The sequence below is a fragment of the Candoia aspera genome, chromosome 3 (genome assembly GCF_035149785.1).
Source record: "Candoia aspera isolate rCanAsp1 chromosome 3, rCanAsp1.hap2, whole genome shotgun sequence".
Lineage (NCBI taxonomy): Eukaryota > Metazoa > Chordata > Lepidosauria > Squamata > Boidae > Candoia > Candoia aspera.
In genome coordinates, this window is record NC_086155.1 from 62,941,820 (window position 1) to 62,968,284 (window position 26,465).

The window sequence follows — 26,465 nt, forward strand, 5'->3', positions numbered from 1 at the left end:
AAATATTGAAACAAAAATCTCATATTTATATTAAGTTATAAGGAATACACATTTATTTGCAAAGGAAATAGTATTGTTAAGGTGATTATATCTCTTTGTGAACTGTAACTATTTACCTATTTTTTCTATAATTTTAAAACTGACACCCTTTCAGAAGTATTACTCCTGACATTTAAAGAACATTTCTGAAATGTAAGGCAAATTTTATAGTCTTTAATTAAATTTCTCTATAAATTAGCAGAATCAAATCCCAATTTAAAAGCCTCAAAGTCACGAGGTGCAGTTTTAAAGTCACGCACTAATTCAGTGACTTAAAATTCAATTTTTTTTCTATGTCCAAAAACAAGTTCCCTGTTAATGTATTTGTAATATAAGCAGCATAATCCTATATTCAGAAATAAACACCATCGATTTCACTAAAATTCACTCCCAGGTAAATGTATGCAGAATTTCAATGTAAATTATGTTTAAACTAGACTGTTATAGTTATATACATGCCCCTCTCCCAAGTAGCTATGTGCATCTGTAAGAATATATTATATGTGTATAAATACACAACATAAGTAAACATACAGGTGTGTTTGTGTGTGTACACCCACACAACATATACATATATACATACAGGGTTAGGGTTAAGATTAACAGATGTGTGACTTCTAATTAGTTATAATAATCTCTGCTTCAATGCTATTGGAAAAAGCTTCTCTTTTCTTTAGAAATTAACATGCTTTTTAATTTTGCTTTATGGATGTTTCAAAATCAGTGCTTTCTTTTAAAAAAAGCAATAAAGGTATCTGGTTTCTGTGGAAAATTTCAGATCTCTACAATGGTAAGTTTATCAAAAAATATTAAAATATAATTATCCTAAACAAACACAGTCCTGTGAAACTAACCTCACATTCATATTAAAATACAAGGAGCTTGCTATAATGAATTTGATTCATCCTTGGGACACAAAGCTTTACCACAGTAAACTCAGTCAACTGTTGCTCTTGCTTTTATATTCATGGTACTTAAATAGCGCACTTTAAAACAAAAACCAAAAAAACCCCACCACCAATTGGCTTTTCAGACATCCACCCTTCCCAAAAATAACGCAGTTGAAAAACCTAAAATGATATGAAAAGGCTTCAAGGCCTCTTTTCTCCCTTTCAGAGAACTTTTTTTTTTTAATTTCTGTTTGCAGTAATCTGCCTTTCACTTTCTCCTTGCTACAGAACAAACGAGGAGGCTCAGGACTTTGAAAAGGGGGCTTGATGTGTAATGGGCCCACTAGAATTAATTTAGTTGCACCAAATCCATTGAGCACTGAAGGGTTCCCCCCCTTCTCTTCTTCTCAAATCATTCGTTGGATGCAGCCCCCCAGCCTTTGTAATTCTAGTAAAGCACTTAAAGTGCACAGTAGGTGTTCATCAGGACCATCTGGTCAAAAGCAAAACAAGCTGCTGATTTTGCCTTTGAATAGAATGAAGCAAGTGTGAATTAGTCTCTTCAATTAGCACTATTACAACCTGTCAAGTGCATATTGTAAAACAGGATTATTACAGTATTGGTCACCAGTGCAATTATTTACTCTCTGCCTTTTCTTGCATATAAATATGTCCTGGTTTATTAGTTTCTGATACCTAGAAGTGGTTTATTTAAAGCTTATGCCTTTCCAAGACATCAGCTATACAAATTACAGGTGATTCTAGCAATACAATACTATATCAAATAATTAGTAGTAGAATGTTTTAAAAAGAAAAGACTTCCATTATATTGGCTTCATTGTTTCAATAATGTATTTAAAAATCACTATATAATCAGGACTACAAAGATATGCCTACACATATCCTTATCTACTAAACAACATTTTGATACCAATATGTCTTTATTACACTGAACAGATAAAGCCTACTTCATGTCAGGCTCAACTCCTGAAAACTATATGGACACAGGCATGCAGTTCTTTTGGCAGAGTTACAGAAGGGTTTGCCTTTGCCTCATTCTGGGAATTTTTCAATTTTGCAGTCTAGCCTACAGCTGTAGTATTCCCTGGTGGCATCCCATCCAAGTGCTAACTAGGCCCAACCCAGCTTAGATTCCAAACCTAGACAAAGTGCTTCAATGTGCTGAGCTGTCCAAGCAGATACAAGGATTTAAAATTAAACAAGAAAAAAATTCATTTGTAATTAAAATTGTTTTCTTATAGCTGTGCAGCACAGCCCAACTTACCAAACACATTTATCAATATAGTCTCTTTTTCAGGAAGCTCCTCTGGAGTAGGAGAAAAGAAGGCTATAGATTGTAACATTAGGGTGGTTCTCTTCATATCTTTGTTAGTATTCAGACCTATTTCTCATACTGCATTTATGGATTCTTAAAATGTGGATTTTGGCTTTTAACTGGTCAATGGACAATAAATTTAAAATGTCTTACATCCTTTTCTCTCACAGTAAACTCTCCCAGTTCCAGATAATTAGTTTAAAAAATGTGTTTTCTATTTAATTGTCTAACATATTTCAAAATCATATTTTTAATAAAAAAATATTTTATCCAAGCAATGCAAATACAGGTCATGATGAACCTATGGGAAGGTAATTTAGTGTATCTGAGGTCTACACTTTGCTTTCTTGAAAACTAGTCCCATATGCCAATTTGTAACTCTTTTATATAACTCAGAGTTGCAGAATCAAGTTGTGACATGGCATTGGAGGAATCTAAATTTTTAAAAAAAGCTCAATTTTTTCCCTTGGTTTTGAATTACGGCCATGGAACACTGACAAAGACATTATCAACATTCTGTTTGACTCTGGTACTTTTAGCAGAAATATTATGAAGCTAACTAGCAAAGCTATTTAAATTATTGGAATGGGTGCATTATTTTATGGCCTGATTCAACTAAGAAGTCGTATTACTCATGGAAGCTTGGTTCTGCATCTATACCTCTAAGGTGGATGGGAACTGGACATAACTCCACTCCTGCTACCAACAATTCCCCTGTTATATCCAATGGCAGAAATTAGGTATATATATGTAGCCCTGTTTGGATACTGTTGATCATCTATTTGATATGGAAAAGTCAGAACCACACTTAGCCCTACATGCTTTCCACTCTCCTGAACCGCTGATACAGATATCATACTGGAGCTATGATTGCTGTATGTGAAGAGTTGGAGCTGTACGTTCCTGTCTATTACGTTTTTTCACCTAGAGCAGAGCTTTCCAAACTTTTCATGTTGGTGACACACTAACACACTGCAGGTGCGGCCGTGTCACCGAAACAGAATCAGTTGTTTTGATGCGATTACGCATACTGCACATGCGCAGTACCTGTATGATCCCTCGACTAACACACTGCAGGTGCGGCTGCGTCACCAGAAGTCACGTGGAATCAGCTGTTTCGACGCGATTACCCATACTGCGCATGTGTAGTACCTGTATGATCCCTTGACCGCGCGACACACCTACACACTGCAGCCGACACACTAATGTGTCGTGACACATAGTTTGGAAAGCTCTGACCTAGAGGTTTCTAAAAATCTCTCTCTCAAAAAAAATCCCATTCATTCTATGCAATACTTAAACTATATCTATGTTTTTTGTAAGAAACCTCTGCCTACGTTTACTTAGATAAGAATCTATACACAGGGTTTTCATATTTTTGGTATACATTAAAAGTACTGTGTATATCATTTTGTTCCATGTATAAGTACATAGAGGCTTTCAAGTAAAATTTCCCTTTGATTAAGCTCAACTGGTGACTACTTGCACACATTCCTGTAGTTCTTTGGTAAGAACATGGAAACTGTTTGCCATCATCTTCTTCCAGGATATTGTTTTGACTTCCCAGTCTAGCTTACATCCATGGGATTCCTGTTTTTATACTTCCCAAAAGAAAACTAAAAAGAAAAACCTTGTGAAGTATCTTCCTATCAGCTGATGAAAACTTTACTGAAGTAATCAGTGTCCCTAAATACACAATCTTCTATGGCAAGATTATGGGTCTCATCAGTAGGAAACCAACCATAAAAGGGCAGCAGACTGTTGTTGCTTGAAAGAACAATTTATAATCTCAATTATTTCCCCATTTCCTCTGCAAGTTCATATAGCTTAGAGAATCCCCATTCACTGCAGTTTCATTTTAATACCATATGCAGTGAATTAAATCTTAATGTAGACATGGAAGGGGAGGTGTATCCTAATCAGGAGCATGTAAAGCATTTAATTGACATGAATGAAATCTATGTTCCTAGTTTCCATTGGAAAACTGTCCAACTTGCTCAGATACATGCGATAAAAAATAAACCAGCAAGTACAAAGACCACAAAATAAACCAAACGATATGGTAATTTCGATATATTAGAAATTCTCAAATTTTGAGATACTAATAAAATGATAAATTCATTTGTGTGATCCTGTCCCCTTGAATAAAATAGTTACTTCACTGGGATTAAGCAAGATATAAATATACCATGGATTGTTAATAATTTAATTTTAATTTCTCTAACACGGGGGTTCTCAAGATTTGCATTACCGTAACTGCCCACTGGGGCTTGTGCAGGCAAAGCAAGAAACAAAACCAGAGCAAGTTTTGAAAGCATTCCCATTCTGCTTGTGCAAAGCTATCAGCTTAAAAAATGTGACCCCTTCTAAGTTGCTTGTGATCTACCCAGGGTATCCTAACCCACAGTTCAAAAAGGCCTGTGCTGAAAGACATTGCAACATAATAAATTCAATAACTCAAGGTCAACTGCCACGTCTCAGTAAAAAGAAAATATGTATGTTCATGGCAGACTTCAGTAACTTAACTAATTGAAACACAAATCTGTGGACAGGAGCAGCAATACAGACTAGAACACTTAATCAGCATAACCAAAGTTCACCAACTTGAATTGGAAGCTTGGGAAAATGGATAGTACTGTACTGTTTAACATTTGCAACATTTCCTTAGCAAGGAAAAAAATCTCAGGATACCAGGTTCTGATAGTTTTCCAGATGATTGGTATAAAAAGTATATTTTGAGAGATTTGTACTAAAGTGTTTTCAATAAATACCTGGCTTTTAGTTTTATTGCCGAAGACATTACATTTCCAAATCAAGAAAGGAATTTACTATATGTTCTAACTACAGACCTATCTCCTTGACAACATTTTACATTTTGGATTCATAATACTATAATTTTTATTTTATTTATTAGATTAATATCTCATCTTTCATTCAGAAGCTGGTTCCTCCCCACCCCCCATTTTTACCAACAACCCTGTGAAGTAGGTTGACTTGAGAGTGACTAGCTCAAAGTCACCCAGTTATATGATTAATTCAGTTCCTAAATCATGGATGATTATTAATGGTTTGCCTTCTCCTTAGATACATTTATGTTAAGGAATACTAAAGATGCCTCTTTCTCATTTTCTTTTTAATTTGGCTTTAGAATGCCTTGCCTACATAATAACAATTTGTGAGAAAAATCAATGCAATTACTTTTTGACCCATTTGCTCATGAAAAGCTTTACCCATGAAATTCCAGTTTAAAAATGTTTGGGGGGGTGTAAACTGGGTTTCTTTCACAATATTTTTACTTTGAATCAACTCAGTACTGAGGAAGATTTTTTTTAACTTTTGCATAATTAAAAGATGAGTTTGATTTCCCCAAAATGCTTCTTAGCAATACAGTATATTCAAATTAGTATTTATTCTGTTTACTTGGGCCAGATACAATTACTACTTACAAAGTTCCACAGTGGTTAGAGATTTTGTATCAATCATCTGTACCTTCTAAGTAATTCTTCTTTATGGGAAGGTAAAGGAAGCTGATGAAAATTGTATTACTTACTTACATGATCTCTGGAATAATGATCTTAGATGTCTTGTTCCAGTAAACCAATGAGATTTGCATTAAACAACTTGAAACTAATTTCCTATCTTCTTAAAATGAAGTTCTACAAAAAAATTTTTTAAAATGGCTTTGTGTATACTGGATGTCTAGTCAACTAGCTTTAAACATTTAATTTAAGAGTTGAAGCATTAACCCAAACCCAGGTTTGGTCTTTTCCTATTGTTGTGTTTTGGACTTATATCAATAGGATTATTAACGTGACTCTGAATCAACTGCTATATGTTAAAGATGCATGTGTTCTACTTGGCTGTTATCTGTGATATTTAGATCTATCAAAATATCAACAAAATGCAGAATTTGGATGCATGCTAAAAGAATTATTATATAAAGTTGGAAGGAGACAACTGATTCCCAGCAAGGGATAGCTGGTATGTGCTTCTTGTCAACATCTGGATTACTGTAGTATTTTTTTTTTAAAAAGAGTTAGGAAAAGGCTTTCAAGCAACATGATCAACAGTTTTGGAGCTGTTCTGTTTATAACATAATTTCCAGGCATTTTTTCTTTTTTTCCCTTTTTTAATTACTAGGCTTATCAGTTTTGAGCTTGTGTTGACCCTTTAATGCTGTTGTATGTATTTTTCTTTTGCTGATTAGTTTAGGAAAAGAAAAGAAAAAAAGAAAATGTCTGATTCTTTATATTTTAAATGCTGGAAGGTATACAGAGAAACAGTACAAGAAATTAAGGATATTCACCTCAAGGCTTGAACATATATGAAAAGCTTTATTCTCTTATACTAATCAAAGATGCAGACAGGGCATCCAAGTGGGGAACATGGAAGAGCTGGTCTGCAGAATCCTGAATGCAACATGTTATAAATCCCCTATCTGTACTTTCTCATTATATATCCACAGCTCTGTCAGTCTGGAATAGACCTTGGATTCCTGACCAAAAAATTCTGGTGGCCAATTTACTTATGTTAATATTGAACTCTATACAATTAATGCAATGAATTCTTAGCCAATGGACCTATGGATATACCAAGCAGAGATGCTACTTCACCTTCCATGATAAGAAAAAAATCCACAGTGAGGAAAATCACAGTAAATTGAGCACATAACACCACAAACCTATTTATATAAATTATTTATTTTAAAAGCATACTAATAAGTGATTTGTAGGATTGCTGGGCTAGAAAGTCAAGAGTGCAAATTTGAAACTGTGAACATAATTCAAAAATTATTTTCAGTCTAAACCTCAAATCCAGCAGGTTTCAAATAACTTGAGGGGAGGTTAGTCTGCCGTAACATCTCCATATTAAATACTTAGATTAACTGGACCCATGGAAACCACTAAATCTCTCCTGGCTTTGTCATAAAGAACCCCTCAAGATATTTATATTATTGGAATTTTATTTTTTACAACTCTACCAATGTATTTAGAAGCTTCTCCATTGGGGGAAAAACTCAGTTAAAATCATGTTAGCAAATAAATTGGAAATTCACATGACGCTGTCTCTGAAGGTCTGTTTGTTAATCCATCTCTTGAAACAAAGGATTAATTCCAGCTACACAATATACTGCCATCACATTAGGTAGAAATACACAGAACTCTGAGAAGTGAGGATGAAATCTCTGATTTGGGAGCTTAGATTCTAAATGCCAGAAACAATCAAACCAATTCAGAATCAAGATATGTCTTTAAATTTAGCATGTTAGCATTTTACTTTGACATCACACAAATAATAGGACTGTCCAAATCCTCTTGCACAAATTCTGCACAAACCCTCCCAAGTTTTTTGTGGATGTGCACGCAGGCAAAGAAGTCACTTGCACCAAGATTGGTGGTGAAGTGGAAATTCCAGCAGAAGAAATGGCTGTCTACATGTACACATGACCATCAAATTAGTGCACCAAACCTTCAAGAGGACACAACTGCCTTAACATTTTAAGGAATGATGCTTCACTGCAAGCAGAGCTCCTCTCCAAATGATATGTGCAGACCTAGTAAATACAAACATGCCACCTTGTGCTGGAGAGAGTATGAAAAAAAGTGGGTCTTTACATCACAGGTGATGGTCAGATCCTTAATTTACAAGAAATTTGGACAGAAGAGTTTAATACTATTTCAGACATAACACAACAACCAGTCTTCCAGTTCCTCAGTAGCTTTGCTGCCATTTGTTAGACCTATAAAATTAAATCACACACAAGGAAACAGTAAAGCTTTTATTAACAGACATCAGGATGGAAATTGCTAAATATTGCAAAACTCCAAACACCCATACTGTCATGTTCACTGTTTCAATGTGCACTGTACATCGCAACGTTTCACATGCCATGGTGCTGACGCGCGTTTATGGTGGGAGGGAGCTGCTGTGAAACATTGTGCCAAGCTCTGTATCTGTGGAATGTGTTTGGGTTATGTGGTCTACTCAAGGACTTTTCCCGTGGACCATCAGGAGCCGTTAGGAGCACCTGGGATTGTGAACTTGGGAAGATTCTACGGGGGGAGGGATCTTGTTTGTACCAAGGGTTTTTTAGTTTGCATTCGGCGCGCTTTTTCCATTCTCAGCTTTCTTTGTGATCCTGCATACTATTCTTTAATAAATCAGATACCTTTATGAACCTGTTCATGAGTCTGATGGTGTTTAGGATAGGCAATCATTACACATACACTGTGTGGGTCATACAAATTTAGTAAGTAGCTCCAGCAGTAAGAGTAATCCATCGAACTGTATATATCAAATAAGAACACTTCCTAAAAACATTATGATTTTTCTCCTCTATCAAGAAAGGAAGATCCCAGTATTCTCTCATAGATGCATGCACCTTCTTTACGTTCCTTTATGTATTCTCCTGACTTATGATGAGATTATGTCAAAATCATTAGAACTTTATATCATTATTACAAAGAAAAAGAATATAGATTGTATTATCTTGCTGTTTATTGTTTATTCTATGTTGCTTGTCATTACCAGTAAATTTAAAGAGGAAAAAAATAAATCAGCAGATTACCTCAATTAACTATCTTACATACAATCAGTGGAAAAGATCCACTTCAGGCAGAGTTATTCATCCAATTTATGGCAGAGCTTCATGTCCCAGAGATGTGCTCCTCTTCTCAGCTATTTAAAGTGGTGCTTAGAAGTTTGTGAACCCTTTTGAATTTTCAATATTTCTGCATAAATATGACCTAAAATGTGATCTGTTCTCCACACAAGTCCTAAAACTAGTTAAAGAGAAACCAATTAAACAAATTAGTCAAAAACATTATACTTGTTCATTGATTTATTGAGAAAAGTGATCCAAAGCTACATCTTCGTGTGTGGCAAAAGTACATGAACTTTCAGTAACTAGTGTGCCTCATTAACTGCAACTAAACGTTTCTGATAACTGTTCATCAGTCCCGCATATCAGCTTGGAGGAATATGAGCCTATTCTTATAAGATTAAGGTCAGGACTTTGACTTGGCCATTCCAAAACATCAGCTTTCTTCTGCTTTAACCATTCTTTGGTTGTACAACTTGTGTGTTTTGCGCTGTTGTCTTGCTGCACGACCCACTTTCTCTTGTGCTTCAGTTCACAGACAGATAGTCTGACATTTTCCTATAGAATTTGCTAGTATAATTCAGAATTCATAGTTCCATCAATGATGGCAAGCCATCCTGGTCCAGAGGCAACAAAGCTTGCCCAAACCACAATACCTCCACCACCACGATTCACAGATGGGAGAAAGTTCTTATGCTGGAATGCAGTTTTTGCCTTTCGCCAAACAGAACACTTTTCATTCAAGACAAAAAGTTTTACTTTGGTCTCATCTGTTCACAGAACATTCTTCCAATAGCCTTCTGACTTATCCATGTGGTCTTTTGCAAACTGTAGACAGGCAGCAATGTTCTTTTTGGAGAGCAGTGGCTTTCTTCTTGCAAACCTGCCATGCACACTATTGATGTTCAGGGTTCTCCTGATGGTGGTCTCATGAACACTGACATTTGCTCATGCAAGAGAGGTCTTTAGTTCCTTAGATGTTACCCTAGGCTTCTTTGAGACCTCCCGGAGTATTATACACCTTGCTTTTGGTGTGATCTTGGCTGGTTGCCACTCCTGGGGAGGGCAACAATAGTGTTGAATTGCCTCCATTTGTACACAATCTGCCTGACAGTGGCTTGCTGGAGTCCAAACTCTTTGGAAATAGTCTTGTAACCTTTTCCAGCCTGGTAAGCATCAACAACTGTTTTTTGGAGGTCCTCAGAAATCTCCTTTGTTCAAGCCATGACACCCTTCCACATACCTGTGTTGTGAAGATCAGACTTCGATAGTGAATATCCAGAATTCTGTTCTTTAAATAAGGCAGGAACACCTATTATTATCCCATTGATATACACCTATTATTATCCCATTGATTGAAATACCTGACTCTAAGTTTCCCTTCAAATGAACTGATAATCCTAGAGGTTCACCAACTTTTGCCACACACAAATGTTTTTGACTCATTTGTTAAATTAGGTTCTCTTTATCTAGTTTTAGGACTTGTATGGAGAACAGATCATGCTTTAGGTCATATTTATGCAGAAATACTAAACATTCAAAAGGGTTCCCAAACTTTTAAGCACCACTATAGCTCTTAATTATGCTGATTCTGAAAGGGTGATTGCATTTCCTTTCAACAACTAATGAAGAATTTGTCAAAGCAGTTTTCCATATTAACCAAAACCAAACAAAAACAAAAACAAAAAAACCAATCTCCAGACTCTAGCTGAAAGGCTTAAGGGGCCAATTTGATATTACAGATTTTACACTAAGAAACTCTCTTTAAAACATTTATTTTATTTATTTAAATTTATTGGCCGCCCAACTCTGACAGACTCTGGGTGGCACACAAAACTAAAAAAGACATAAAAACAGCTAAAAATATTAAATCAACAGGCAGTCCAGACTAAAATGTCCTAATAACAAAATCCACAAAACAGGGGCCATTAAGCAAATAGCAAACATCAACCCCAGGTCTGGAACCAAAGCCAGGTTTTCAAAGCTTTCTGGAACCTTAGAGAGAGGGTTCTAGTTTTTAACTCAGTGTTGAGTAACACAGTTTCTGCAGAAAAAGGGTCTGTTACGAAGATTCTGACTGGTCAAGAAGTGTACTCTACAGAAAAAATTATTTTAAGATTACATTATTGCTTTTGGAATCTCCTATCGCTATAGAAGAAAACTTTTTTTAAGAATCAAGTGTGAAAGCTTGAGCAAGGGACAGGAAATGACTGGGCATGATTATGTCATGCTGCCTAGTATCTTGTTCAGGCTTCCATACTTGATTCTTAAATCTGCCTAATCAGTACAACTTCAAATTATTGATTTTCCATGTCAAATGCTGACCTTGCAATTATGGTCACAGATTCTCCAACAGGATTTCATAATTCCTACATTGAATTAATTTAGATTTATCTGAAAAAGATGACAAGTTACCAAGTAGCCAATCTTTGAAGCTGAAGTATTATTCAAATCCTATCAAGGCATTCTGTCTCCGACCATCACCTAAACTTATTTCCATTCTTTATGCTCCTTTGGGGGAAAGTACAGTCCTAGGTGATTCAGTGATGTCATAATGATACCATTTTCAGTCTCTCCACGTGGCAGTTATCATTATTTGGCAGTTACCAAGCTTTCATTGGGGAACAATGGCTGATTTCCCTAGGAGTACTAAGCTTGATCTTGTTCTCATTACTTAGTACTTGCTGTTTCTCAACTCTACTCAAGGTCACATCTAGTAGATTTAAAATAGCCTTCCTTAACCTAGTTTCATCTAGATGTTCTGAACCATTTATTTATTTATTTAGATTTAGAAGGCTGCCCAACTACCAAATGACTCTGGGTGACTTACATAATTTAAAGAAAACAACTAAAAAGAAAAACATAGATGACCCTGGACAAAACACCTATTACATGACAAAAAATCTGCCAGTGTCTCAATAGCCACTTTAACCACAGGCTTGAGAGCACATCCATTTTTCAAAACTTGTAGAACTCTTGTAGGATGGAAGCCATCCAGATCTCCAGGACATGCTATTTCAGAGGGCAGGAACCTCTGAAGGAGAAAGAGTGCTACCGGAGTCCCACTAGATGACATTGCTTGATAGAAAGTATCCAGAGTGCCCCCACTGTCCAATCTTACTGGACAGGCAGAAACCACTGGAGACAGGTGGCCCCCCAAATATTCACACAATAATCTCCAGCCATGCTCTTTTCTAGAGTCTCAAAGCAATTTATAAATGTGTTAATTGTGTGTTAGTTTGTTCATTTACCTGGAAATAAGCATAACTGAACACAACATGACTTATTTTGGATTATAATACATATAATATGTGCAGCAAAATGTATACAGAATAGACTAGTTTTACTTTATAACAATCTCAGTTGAGAAGCTATAAGTAAAACCATAATAGAGTAACTAGTGCATCAGCATTTTACAGAATAGAGACTTCTTCAGTTACACATTCATGTCCTCTGAGGCTGATGAAAAGTGGTAAAACTAACTTTTTATTCTGTTTTAACAAGGGGATTTGAATATGTTGGAATATATATCTACAAATGAGCTATGTTGTCAAAACATATGTTTTTAATAACTTGAGCACTGATATTCAACTAATTATGTCCATCATAAAATCTGTCCACTCACCCTAGGACTACTGTGCTAAATTCATTCATTCATTCAATTTGTATAGCCACCCATCTCACCTCAGTGTCTCCTGGCGGCTCACAACAATTAAAACAATATCCAAACTACAAAACAATTAATAAAAAAAACTTACAAACATACAAACCATCAATAAAAACAGCATTAAAAATAGAGAAATAACCATAATAGTGATGTGTCATCAAATACATGATTGTCAGTGCAGGAAAAGCACATATCTCCTTTTTGGAGTGAGAAATTCATTACCCAGCATTCTCTGTTACTCTTAGAGTCAAAAGATTAGTCACTATTGCCTTAAAGCAGGGGGTTTCACATTTTTTCAGGCTCCGAAACCTAATCTGAGACTGCTTCTAAAACATGCACTTCCCTCTTTGAGATGGTCATGGAGACCTCTAAATGCCCTAGAGGATAGGTTATCAATGTCTTTCTCTGACAATGGTCTCGTGACAATTTCCCCCTAGCTGCTCAAATAACCTTTTGTAACAAGTAAGATTGGATATTCTGCTCTGCACCAGTTAGTGGTCTTCTCACTGGAGCAGTCCAAAGAAGGTCTAGAAATAAATAATGCCTCCATAGAGAAAGGCAGAGCGTGTAGATTATATGTCTCCCTTTATATTTATTTACACCTGAAGATGCCCTTTAAGTGAAATGTATTTTTATATGTATTTATGTATACTGGCTTTGTAGAGCCGCAGATCATACTAGTAGTAATCATAAAGATAGCTGCAAATTTCAAGCTCAATATAATATGCTCTGTACTTTATTTATACAGTTTCCCTTGCCCTTCATTTTTTAGATTCTCAAAAAATCTGAGTAAAAATGTACCAATTCAATTTGATTCAAAACATCTTTATAAGATAAGCTTTTGAGATTGTCTGATTGATTTTACAGCCATTCCTTCTTTTATTGCTATTAAAAACCTCTACAAATCACCATGGAATATCCATGTAAAACTAATAATTTAGCTGTAGCTAAATCATGTTATAATGTCAGTAGGCAAATGAGTACTTTAAAAAGAGGGGATTATTATTATTATTTAGATTATATATTAAAACGTTAAATCATTCTGAATTCCCATTCATTTTTAAGTACAATATTTTTCCCTTCTATCGACTTAGAATGCCTATGTGTGCCCAACTGAATTTTCTGTCACAAAAAGGCAAAAGCTAAGCGTAGCATTGATTGCCAGTCTTCCATCACTGATGTAAGTGATACCTTATCTTTGCACAAAGGTTGACAAAAGTGATAAGGCTGCTTATCAAGGTCACCAGCTTCTTATTCTAATGGTAGGGAAATTGGCTTTATTCCTGTAACACCCACAATTTAAGGGTTGCAAAAGGATCACAGAAACTAGTCATGTCTGTTCAAATACGTTAATATTGCATTACAGCAATATTTTCTATGTCCAAGTGAAATAATTTAATGCCTCATATAGCAAGTTTGGGAATGGTGGTGTTAAAGAACTATTTTAAATAATCTATTCATATAAATGTTTTAAAATCAAATCTCATTAAAACTCTCTGTTCTGAAGTCCCATTTCATAAACATATAAAGTCATGTTTTAAAAATTCATCACTAGAGAACTGTGGAATCTAAACTGATTTTTTAAAGAAACAAGATTGTCCTTGATACATTATTTGGTCAGAAGTTACTGATACAACAAAATAGACCTGTGACATAAATTAATCTGCAATATAGCCAACAGAATTAATGTCTGGTAATAACTCTTATGTTCTTCACTCCGTTTAAATTCCATTTTAGAAAGGTTTACAAAAGAGGAAGATACCCTGCATTCATTATTTTGTTTTGTTTTATGTTAATGAGTTATGCTTTAAATCTTCTTGTATCAGTAGGAGAGAAGGTAATAAAAAATAACACCACAAAAAACAGTTCAAGTTCAATCCATCTTAAACCTGGGTGTTGCGGGGGGGGGGGGTGAGAGAAAGTATAGGATGACAGGAATAGAATATATGGTTTTAATTTTGAATTACAAGCCTGTACAGTAATGTACTTGAGGGATTTCTCAAGCAAAAAAAGCATCCATCAACAGATATTTGAATTTTCAGCTAGTTTCACACTTGAATTCAGCATCAGCAAAGCTACGAAGTCTGCCATCCACAATACTACCATGTTAACTCTCCTTTATTATATTTATTTTAAAAACTATATGGTTGCTGCCTTTCTGTTTATGCCTCTGTAGTCCAAACTGCAAGAAAAAGCAACTCCCATAAAGATATACCCTAATTTATCAACCTGTTATTCTTATTTAGATCAGAAGCAATTTTTTTAAACCCACCTCTCTCCATTTTAGTAGCTTTTCAATGTACATTTCATTAGGAAATCCACAAAGTTGAAACCAGCAAAATAATGTTCATTCATATTAACTAAGCTAACAGATCTTTCACTGCAAAATCTTTTTGACACCATTTTGTTTGGAAAAAACAAGAAAAAAATAAATAAATATTTATTAGTAGTATTTGCAAGCACTGCAGCAATATAATATGCTTAAATAACCTAAGGCAAAGAACCAGGAGAGATAGTTATATCCAATAGTTGTGGTAAGACCTGAAACATTTCTAGAATATTAAGTGCTTCTTTTAATAATTGATGCAGACATTTTGAATCTTTCTGCATAGGCTATCAGGTGCAAGAAGATTGCCTTAATGCTGCTTAAACATTTCGACTTGTCAGTATGGCTAACTCGATTTCCAAAGTATTTGCAGTATTTCCCATCGAAACAGTAATAAAGATAAAATAAATATATGCCATTGCTTTATAATAACTGAACATTAATGAATATTTTATATCTTTTAAAATCTCACTGTTTAATTTTAAAGGATGAAATTAAGTCTCCTTCACGCAATATGCCAATTATCTGTAAATCAAACAATAACTCAGCCATTATACTCATTTTTGTTAAGACACAGGAAGCTAATTTGAAAATACTGGCTAGCATTTTGGGAAAATAATTGAATAGTCCTTCCTGCCCTCTGGTGGTCGATAAGTGAAAATTGCAAATAAAATTCAATTACCACTGATTGAGAGTATATATTATTATTATTTATTATTTTATTTATTTTATTTTCTACCCCACCTTTATTATTTTTATAAATAATTCAAGGTAACTAACATACCTAATACTCCTTCCTCCTCCTATTTTCCCCACAACAACTTAACTTCCTAATTTTAAAAAATATTTGAATAAAATAAGAAAATTTAGAAGTAACTTCAGAAAAGGAGGGTTAGCAATTCAATTTAATAGCGTAATCGAAATATTAATTCCTATTTTTTAACTGAAAGAAAATATAGTCCACAATTATGACTCCTTTTGCATATAAACACCTCTCTAAATTCTAGACTATTGGAAATAGTTTATTGTGTGGATCCACTCTGAGTATCGTGGTGCTATTTTCTGGAGAATACCCTTTTGTTTAGTTCTGGGCAAAAGCAAAAAAATTCAATTCAGCCACAGTGATTCACAAAATTTGTAATACAACAAAACTTATCAATACCACCAAGTCAGTCCAGAACTTATACTGTTGCTACTGAAATTAATGACGTATTTACTGACAGTGGATAACATTCCAGTTCAAAGCTTGAAGGGTTGAGTAATTTCATTTTATATTGAGGAATGGGAGATAATTTTACATACCTTGGATAAATAGGGCAATCATGTCTATTTGGTGTTTTTAAGGGGCTTGATTTTCATTGAAATTCTAAATTTTGGTGCTTTTTGCAAAACAAGTCTCCATTTGTAACTGCATCACAAATAGTTGCAATTGTTTACTGGAAGTAACATATGATGCAGTTAACTGGTAATATTATAGGATGTCGGGGGGCTTCAAGATATATGTATCTATGTATGTATGTATATAATGGTTTTTATATAGTTAAAAAACTATATAACATACAAAACCATATTTTGGCCCATAGGTTATATTCTTCATGCTGCTCTTAGTAACAGTCAAAAAATTATGCAGAGGAGGCACCAAATTGATCTAGTATTATTGGTACTAAAAATGTATTCAAATAAAAATAAATGAAAAGAGGCCAATGTCCAAAGCATATAGTGCCATGAATACATATGGGCTTTTCAGTTGCCCCATTCAAGCAGCAGCTCTCACAAACCAAGCACATTACTAACACTGTAACACCATAAAATATAAGAATTTCTGGTATAAAGAAAAAAAGGCCATCAAAGTACAGATCATTTCGCATATGCACTGGATTCTTGAGAAGCCAGCCACTATGTTAAATGAGGAGGGGAGGTCTTTCATACAATAATGCAAAAAAAAAAAAATTCAAGAGAAAGACTCCCATTTGGAATACTCATGTATACAAATAGTTTGGAATTAGTAAGAAAAAAAAAATACTCCAAAAAGCTGATTGCTCCGTTTTTAGCATATAACAAGGTTATGACAATACTGAATTTCCAGTCAGAGGTAATTACTATTTTAGGAAGTGCACCTGTCTTTTCAGGACAAATCAGCAAGGAACTCTTCTTTGCAACATCACCCCTTGCTGGCTGTTTTACAGAATGGCAGTGAAATCATTTTTAAACAGAAACCACTTTTCTGCCATCCCATTCATGATCAAGGTTATGACAACTAGCAATGCACTTGATGAAAGAAGTATCTAAGAATGTAAGAAAACTTAACTGTGTACAATTTTAAAGAAAGAAAGGAAAAAGACCTATCAGACAACCCCACCTCACCTTTGGTGATGCATTTTGCTACTGTAATTCAATATGCTGACAAACACACTGCTGCTTTGGGGTAAAATTAATGCAAATGTTATATGTGGGTTACACCATCTGATGTACCTACTGTAATCTTTCATCATCCACTTAATTAAAAGCTAAAAACCTAATAACGAAACATGAAAGGAAGTGTGCAGCCTGAATACATAAGCCCTCTTTAACAAAGCTGACACTAGTTATAATGAGCAACATTTATTCTTCAGCTGCGAGACAGAGCTCACCTCCTGAATGGTACTGCTTCCTGAGAAGTTGAGGTTGTACTCCCGCTGGACTTCTCGATGGGTGACAATCAGCATGAAGTTTTGATTTAATGATTCCTGCAGGGCACTGAAAGGGTTGAAAGAAAAACAAGAATATCAGAAGCGAGCATGTTCTAACTTGCTTTACATTTAGCTGTAAAACCCCAGGAGTACCCTAAACTCTGCAGAGACAAGTCCAGGCACAATGTTATCATCATTTTCTTTTTTGCTCTTAAAGGCAAGGAAGCAACTGGAGAATGACCAAGGGGACTGACCTGTTAACTCCTTCTAAGGAAGTTGAGTATCTCAGGCTATATTTCAACTCCTTAGAATTTTCACAACACAATGCTTACTGCAATTATCACAATGTTCACACACACACACACACACAATATCTATCTATCTATCTATCTATATCACATATAACATGCACATACATTAAGAGATCACTAGGCTTTAAGTTCAAAATAAAAGCTTTGATGATACACTGTTTACATATATACAGATAATTATGTACTCATGTGTGCCAGATCTATGCAAGTTTGTATATGCATGTAACAGCCATGCTTTTCAGCTAAACTTGGTAAATGCTCATAACTGCTGTCCAATTAGTTGCCAGTTAAACATGCAGAAAATTCTAGGATTCACTGATTATCTCAAGAAACACCAAATGAATTGGACTCAATTTCACCCCCAATTTCAGGGTTTACAACTAACTGTTAATCTTTCCAAGGCAATCTGGGAGAAATCAGAAATAATAAAAATCATAAAACTCAGTTCTCAGAAATAGTAGGAATACTCATTCTTTTTTTTATAATTACGGACATTACTGCCTCAGATGTCAACTTTTTATAACTTAAATGATAACAAAAACAGGCTTATAAGTCAATTCCTGAACATTCTTGATTCGGATAAATGTTAGAAATAATTACATCAACTGTCCTTTGTTTGAACTATTTATTAATCTGAGTAAATACAGACTAATAAAACAATAATAGGTTCCAAAAAGCCCTAGTGAGTAGAAAGTATTTCAGTTTTCTCAGAAGGTTCAGAATTACTCTCTTATATATATCAGCTCAGCGTTCCATATTATATTTCATGCTGTTCCAGAAGGTCCCTCAACCCACAGAAGAAGGAGCTATAGTGGGAACAAGAATATAAGAGCCATGGATGCATTGTTACATAAGCAATGTTTCCCCTCCCTACACCATCTGGGAAAGATGTGGTTACAATATCAAGTTTTAACGCACATACATCCAACTGTACTTTCAACACAACTCTGGGATGCTTTACACTATTGTGGAACTTTCCCCAGTTCTTTCAAGTTATGGAGAGAAAGTAAGTCAGGATTACAGGGAGCTATTTCCTCAGATTCTAATAAACTGGACTTTCCATTTAATCTGACTCCAATAAAACAACTCATTAAATCACCTACTTCTTGACCAGTGTACACTGAATATTAAAGTATTTAGAATATTTTAGCTTCTTTATTCTTCCGAATAATCATAGCTGACAATAGATAAATATACATACTGGTGGAACAGATTACACACACACACACATACACTTGCACATATGCACAATTATAAATTAGGAAGCACTTTCAGTAAAATTCTGTTTCCTATTACCTTATTTTAACCATTTTTTCTACTGAAGTACTAAACATCTGAATACCTGGTTATTATCATACACAGCATGAGTGATGCAGATGTGGAAGCTAATTTCAGTAAGATTTTTCTGCTGGACAGTAAGTCTCACATGCAAACTATTCCATGTAGTATCCTCAGTACTAGATCTCACATGTAGATTTTCTGTACAGTTCTGAACAGGGAGTTGGGAACCATGCATATAGTACTGGAAAAATCTTCTTTATATGGGGCATGGGAAGAGACTATTAAGGATATATACAAAGTACATATGACCTTTCTATTCCACATTTCTTTTTACCACCAAAACTGCCAAATGTGAAGTTAATAACTCGTTGCTCAAAATCATACAGGAGTATCCTATTTGCTTAAATCACTGGAATGGAGTTGTTTTACTTGCTCGTCTGTCTGTCTGTCTGTCTGTCTATCTATCTATCTAGTTTAAAACTTACATATAAGTGTTAACTTTGCAGGATAGTTTTTATAAAAATAAGGTTTCTAAAAATTTCAGAAATTTAAAACATCCCTCACTGATACATAGCTTCATACAAGAGGCATTCAACATTCAGCTTCTCAAATAGTTAATTAATGCCAACAGAATTTCTGAAGAAGGTATGCTAAGGGCCAGAATAAGCACAGCATTAATTGTATAAATGCAGTTCATATACATGGATTTTCTTATATAAATAGTAGCCAGTGAGAAAGTGAGAAAGGAGTAATTATTTCCTTCATTACCTCTGTTCCAATAAAAATATCTTTTCTGATCTTTCTACTTGTATTTTACAGCCACTAAATATCTTCAGATTACTGGGCTAAAATTTAGCAGCAAAAACATATTTTTAGCTGCAGATTTTTAGCTTCTGCAAGACTGAACCCAGTCTTTTTCGATCTCATTCCCACCCACCCCCAAAATAACCAAAAATATTCAGCTATGCTTCTAGTGATTTCACTGGCAGTTCAGATCTAACGGAAGTTCTAGTTTAAAAAAAGCTCACTCTTTTATTATAAAATGCTCCTTCCTCCATGTGTTGATACTGTATGAGATTATCTTCTAGGACAAGAAATAGAGAATCTGTCACAATTGCTTTGAAACTGTGGAATGATTTTTCCAATGATATTTATCCTCAGCTTGCTTTAAAAAAAAATTGGATTCTATCTGAAATCATTTCTTATAGTAATAATTGAGCACAATTAGCAAGCTCAGTATCCTGTCTTCTCTCCTTAAAAAAAATCAGCTGTTTAGGAGACCCTCTGAAATTGTGTGGAAGATGGCACAAAGGGCTACAGATGATGAAAACTGTCTCCTATCCAATTCCATTGGAAGCCACAGCTAGATCCACAGAGAAAAATATCTCTTTTGTCTAGTCTGTATTTCCAAAGTAATATTTAGTGCAATATTTGATAACTCTATTATGATGCAATCCTATATATGTCAATTCCCTCAAATTCGATGGATTTTAATCTGAGGCAAATTAGTATATGTCATTAGTCTAGTTTAATACCACAGAAAATCTCTTCATGAATTTCAGTAGGAAAATATCTATTATTCATTATATCAATTCATTTTTCTTACCAAACATCTAAATTTTAACTAAATATCATGAAACATAATAATTAACATTTCCATTGCAAACATTCAGATTTATACAAGCTCATGTCAACAGTCATCCAAATTTGCTGTAATTACAATTTATTTACACTAAAACAAAATATGAAATCACTATGTAAATGTAATGTTTGTTGTAGCTAACGCAGCAAGCAATAGCAAATTAGTTTAAAACAGCAATCAGTCAGAAAGCTTGGCTAGTATGGAAGATGAGAAGAGTTTCTGCTTGTTTACTTTATATCCTGCATTTTTAAACACTGAGATTTTTCTAAATTGTCCAACTAAAAAACCCTAAACAAAGTTTAAATTTTATTCTCAATGAATGTTTTTAGGCTAATCCAGGGAAAAGCCAAAATGAATCCCAATAATAACATTTTTAATCAAAATCTTGCTACAATTAATCATACATTTAAGTATCCCCCCATAATCATTATTCCTAGGTTAAAAATAAATCTACCCCAAACATCTTTACAAATACAATGTTATAATAATATACGTATTATTATAATAATAACAATGCCCTTTGCATTCCTGATTCTGTTTAAAGTACCACTTTATCACACAGAAGGAAACGAAACTAAACCAATCTGTTTTGGTCTGTGCCCATTACCTGTTCAGACACTCTTGCTTGATATTCATTTGTGCTGCTATTTTAAGAATCTGAAGCAGCAATATTGAACTTCATAAAGATAGCATTCATTTCAATGCAACACCATCAATAACATATAAATGCTAAACTATTCAGAGGGACTGTAATTTGAAGGAACTCAATGGGTTTCCTGGATTTATGCAAGGAGTTAACCCTACCTAAGGGGAAATAAACCCAAATTCTGTACTTTCTCAATAGTTGGGACCTCACCAACCTCTACAATACATAAAAATATGTTTTCATTTCAAACCCAGCTCTTTTCGGTTTTGAAAGCAGCTCACTATCCATTAGGACATACTACTGTTCAAGAATGATGAAAAATCTCTCCTCTAACTAGCTGCCTGCAATCTTTGGATACTACCAATGTTTAATTTAGAGTATCTGAGTGTTTATTAAAATTTACAACTGAACGCAGTAAAAACCAGTAAAGAAAGCTGATTCATCAAAAATATTATGAGCCTTTGAAAATAAGAGTATGACAATACTTCATATGATATATAAATAATGTCAAAAACTCAGTTAATTTAATAAATGGGCTAGAAACACTACAGGAAGGCCTACTGAATAAAAAACCTTCCGATGTCAGTCATTCCTCCCTAGAGAATGCATTCCACATGCACCAAAATGTATGTAGGTAACCACACTGAGAAGACTTGGTCTCCAATTGCCACTTATTCACCCTGACCCACTGATGATAGGGCAATTCACTTAGCATTGCATGCAAAAAAGTATTTTAAATCCCTGACTTTCACTTTTCACAAATTTGAAAAGTGTAAGTTTTGTGCCATGGCTTGTTGCCAAAAGAACTGATCAATAGGCAAGATAATTTTATAGTCTGAGTAAATCCTGTGCTGTCTTTAGTTTACCCCATCTAATCAAGTTTTCGTTCTTTGCTTTGCATGCACACCTCCTTTCAAACTGCTTTAGCTTCAGAATTCTCACAACCTCCCTCTCCTTCATATTAATGGAGCACTGGCTGCATGCACAGACTTCATCTCATGTAATCTTAAAACTCATCAAATGTTCTTAATCACTCAAGTCCTATAGATTTTTTTAAATTGAAAAACTCACATCTATTACTTCCTATGGAGAAATTCTTCTGTCCTTGTACTAGAATACAAGTTTCTTGTATTCCAGATTGTATTTCTAAAGTTAATTTTCATATAGTGCTGCCAGTGGTAGCATTTTAATCCACATGCTGGCAACTTAAGTATTCCGTGCAAATATAGTATAATTGCACTTCAATTTATTCATAACTGTATTTCTTCTTTGTATCACAAATTTTCTAAAGCTATGTTTTTTACTACTGCTAATCTCCATAATCATGTTTTTTCAAGGGTAATCAGAGAAACTATGATCACAAAACACACCTATAAAAAAACTGCTGGAGAAGTTCTGTTGAAATAATCTGGAATGTGCGTTTTTCAGTATGATCTGCTTGGAGCTTCCTATAGCTTATGCTCTGTATTTTACTTGTAAAAAAAGATAAGAACTCTTAACTCACCCAGCTTAGAAAGTACAAGATGAAAAGAGCTAGAAGGAACCATACAATTATTTAACAAAATCTCCTGCTCTAAACCAGGATTACCATCCCAACTAGTAACTACCCCTCCATCGATTTATACTATCCAATTATTACTTGCTCCTGGAACAAGGTTTAAAAATCTAGTAATAAGTATGCTTTGAAAAATGCTTGCCTATATATAAAAATCTATTACAGGCCTGGCCTTTGCATATATATAGTTTAAAGATATAAAAACGTACAGGGCTTAGATAATTTTGAAATACGCTATTAACATGAACCCCTATAGGTTACATTCAAGTTCAGTTAAGTCTTACCCTGGCAGACTTGATGAAGATGGTGGCGGCAAGTCGGGTGTTAGGACATAGAGGCTGTTGTTTTTGGGCAAGTGTAGAGTTTTTAGAATAGTCTGCAGGAAAAAATATATTTAGAATTTAGAAGTGTCAAAATGTTTCCATCAGGTGCCCATATCTGAAACTAAAAACCAAACTGATGCAAAACTACATGTCATTAGCAACCACAATTCTGTGAGTTAAAAAAAAAGCAAGTGAGGAGGAACAATTAATAACAAGTGTAACAAGAACCTTATTCTGTTCCTGATGAAAATCTTTCTCCCAGAAAAAAAAAATCCCACTGGTAATATTTTAAGCATTTTATTCAGTTTGGCCCTCAGTAGGTTTCGTTGCAATACAATTGCATCTAATACATAATGTACAACGAAAATTGCTGCAAGTCAACAAGTTTTCTTCAGTCACTAAAGAAATCGACAAGTTTTCTTCTATCACTAAAGAAATTGACAAGCTTTCTTCTATGGCTAAAATCCATATTAATTTCTGAAGAAACACAGCAGCACTTCCTTCTATTTGAAAAGTCTTATAGTCAAAGAAGCTAATTAATATTATACATGTTTAATCTTCAATGAACCATGATGTTTGTGCAATATGAGAAAGTAACATGCCAGGCTTGCCTTATTTTTTAATAAGATAATTGGTACATTTTTACTAAGGGGGACTCCTATCCATTGCCATTTTTTTTCCATCAGAGAAAGACCAAACACACCTTGCAGATATTAGGCTTACTATACTGTTCTGACCAGATTGGGTGGCATTTTTAATGTAAAAAAATTCACAATGATTCATTCAGTTCTCTGATAACAGCATCTAAGTGATGCTGTTGATGTTCTGTCCTGGTGCCTGGAGGCTGTGGGTGTCTGGATGGAGAACAAAAGGCTTCAACTGAACCCTGGTAATACAGAGTGGTTTAGGACCTTACCATCTTTAGTACTGGATCGGGCTGCACCAGCCCAAACAGACCTGGAGCGCAATCTGGGGATCCTTCTGGACTTCGGACTCCTGCTCAAAGAGCAGGTAGCAATTGTGGCTAGGAGGGCCTCTGCATAGTGTTGTGCACATGTTGTGAATCAGTTGCACCCATTCCTGGATCATGAGGCTCTGCTCACAGTTACTAATGCTCCAGTTACCTCCCAAATGGACTGTTGTAATGCGCTCTGCTTGAAGAGCCTCCAGAAGATTCAGCTGGTACAAACTGCTTTGGCACGGGCAGTTATGTGTGCACCTAGAATGGCACACATTACACCTCTGCTTTGTGAGCTGCGTTGGTTGCCAGTTTGCTTCCGGGTTCAATTCAAGGTGTTTGCAATGACCTATAAAGCCCTACATGGCATGGGACCAGTTGTTTGGCCTCTCCCCGGTTACATCTGCCCCTCCCGTCAGGTCTGGCAGGAGGGGCATGTTACAGGTCCCATCTGCTAAGGAGTTTCATCTGACGGGATGGCAGTGGGCCTTTTCTGCCGTGGCACCCGCCTTTTGGAACATTACTCCCCTCCAGGGTGAAATTAGCTCCGACTTTACTGGCATTTAGGAAATCCCTGAAAACTTGTTTTCTTCAGCAGGCTTGGGGATCCCAAAGAAATGGGGAGCCTGCGAGATGTTACGCTGTATGTAGGATGCTGGTCCGTTCTCCTGCGGTTTTATTTTATTCTTATTCTTATCCTTATCCTTATTTGTAATGGTGTCTGTTTTCAACTGTTGTTTTAATTATTTTAAATGACTGTTTATTGTACGCAGCCCAGAGTCACATTTGTGAGATAGGAGGCTATATAAATCAGACAGACAGACACAGACAGAACAAGATAAGTTTGGAGCTCATTATGATTATTGATAAATTATTAGGGACTAAGAGTTCACATTTATATGCTATAATGAGGTCATCATTTTCTCTCACTGAAAATAATAACTGGGTAGGTATTTAGGAACTTGGGAGCCTGACTTATACTGAGTCAGATCACTATCTAGTTAGCAAAGGCAGAGTAATTTTCCAGCTTCCAGGCCTGATTTGTGAAGGTCTCCATAAATGCTACTTCCCCAAATGTTACTTCCCCAAATGTTAAATTTACAGCAAGTCAAGATTTTGTCAAAAAGACAAAATGTGTATTGTGACCCAAGCTCTACCCTTTATGAATTTCCATGCAGTGTCACAGTGCACACACTAAAGGGGTGGAGTTTCCATTGCAAGACACATTTTACCATTTGCCGCCTCTGCAGATGGCCACACAAGCCCACCTACTCTTTTCACTCAATGGGAAACTGCCACCTCAGGTATCTAAGGACTATCTGGCCCTTGGGTGAAAAAGGTTTGTTACTCCTATCCAGATCACAGATGACTGACAACAATTCCAACATTAGAGCTGTTTCACATTTATCTGGAGATCCCAAAGATTGAACCCAAGATCTTCACATGAAAATAGTATCTACTCTGCCACTAAGTTATATAGCAAATTAATTTTATGTTGCATATCACTGGTGGAGATATATAGTAGTGCTGCAACTTCATGCATGATTTATGAATTATAACATCAGAAGGTACCTCAGAGATCATCAAGTTTCCACACAACCACCACCTCACTCTCGAATGTAACTATTGCCATTCATTTTCTGCTTAAATAAATCAATTTATTTCAGCAAGTGGTACACCAGAAAAGATCAATCCTGATGGTTATTTTACCAGGACCAAACCAATATGACTATAAAACATTCTTCATTATTTAATGCTTCTCTTAAAAAAGGGCATGCTACAAACCCCGCTTCTTTTCTTCAGAGGAAAGGTGGGTTTATCAGAAAGTCACCAAGAATGCTCAGCTGCACACAAAGTGCTGAAGAGGAGTATTTAAATTTAGAAATCTAGGTGGGAAATGCCATTTCAGGAGGCAGGTGGATGGCTGTTGTGACTGGGTTATTTGATATCAGTTGGGCAAAGCCTATGGTGATAAAGAAGGTATGTCTTGTGATAGGACCTTGGGTTCTTTGGAGCTTGTGGAACACAAGGAAGTAGAGAGGGTCCTCTGCAGTCTGAACCCTGCCACCTGTGCCCGGGATCCACCTCCTCCTAACTTCTTCAGGCAGCTAGATGGGGCATGAATGGGCGAATCAAGAAGGCTATTAAAGTTTCTTTGAGGGAGAGGATGATGCTTTCTGCTTTGAATGGGATGGTTATGTGCCCTCTCTTGAGGAAACCA

General features: G+C 35.3%; 1 protein-coding gene across 3 annotated transcripts in view; it reads right to left on the reverse strand.

The window, feature by feature from the left end:
• The window catches only part of FAF1 (Fas associated factor 1), a 203,682-nt gene that overhangs the window by 139,467 nt on the left and 37,750 nt on the right, over nucleotides 1–26,465 (reverse strand). For all 3 annotated transcript variants that reach the window (XM_063297915.1, XM_063297914.1, XM_063297913.1), the window contains exons 6-7: nucleotides 23,248–23,339; nucleotides 17,490–17,595 (exon numbers count right to left, since the gene is read on the reverse strand). In XM_063297915.1, coding sequence (XP_063153985.1) covers nucleotides 17,490–17,595; nucleotides 23,248–23,339 — 198 coding nt within the window. The remainder of the gene's footprint in view (nucleotides 1–17,489; nucleotides 17,596–23,247; nucleotides 23,340–26,465) is intronic.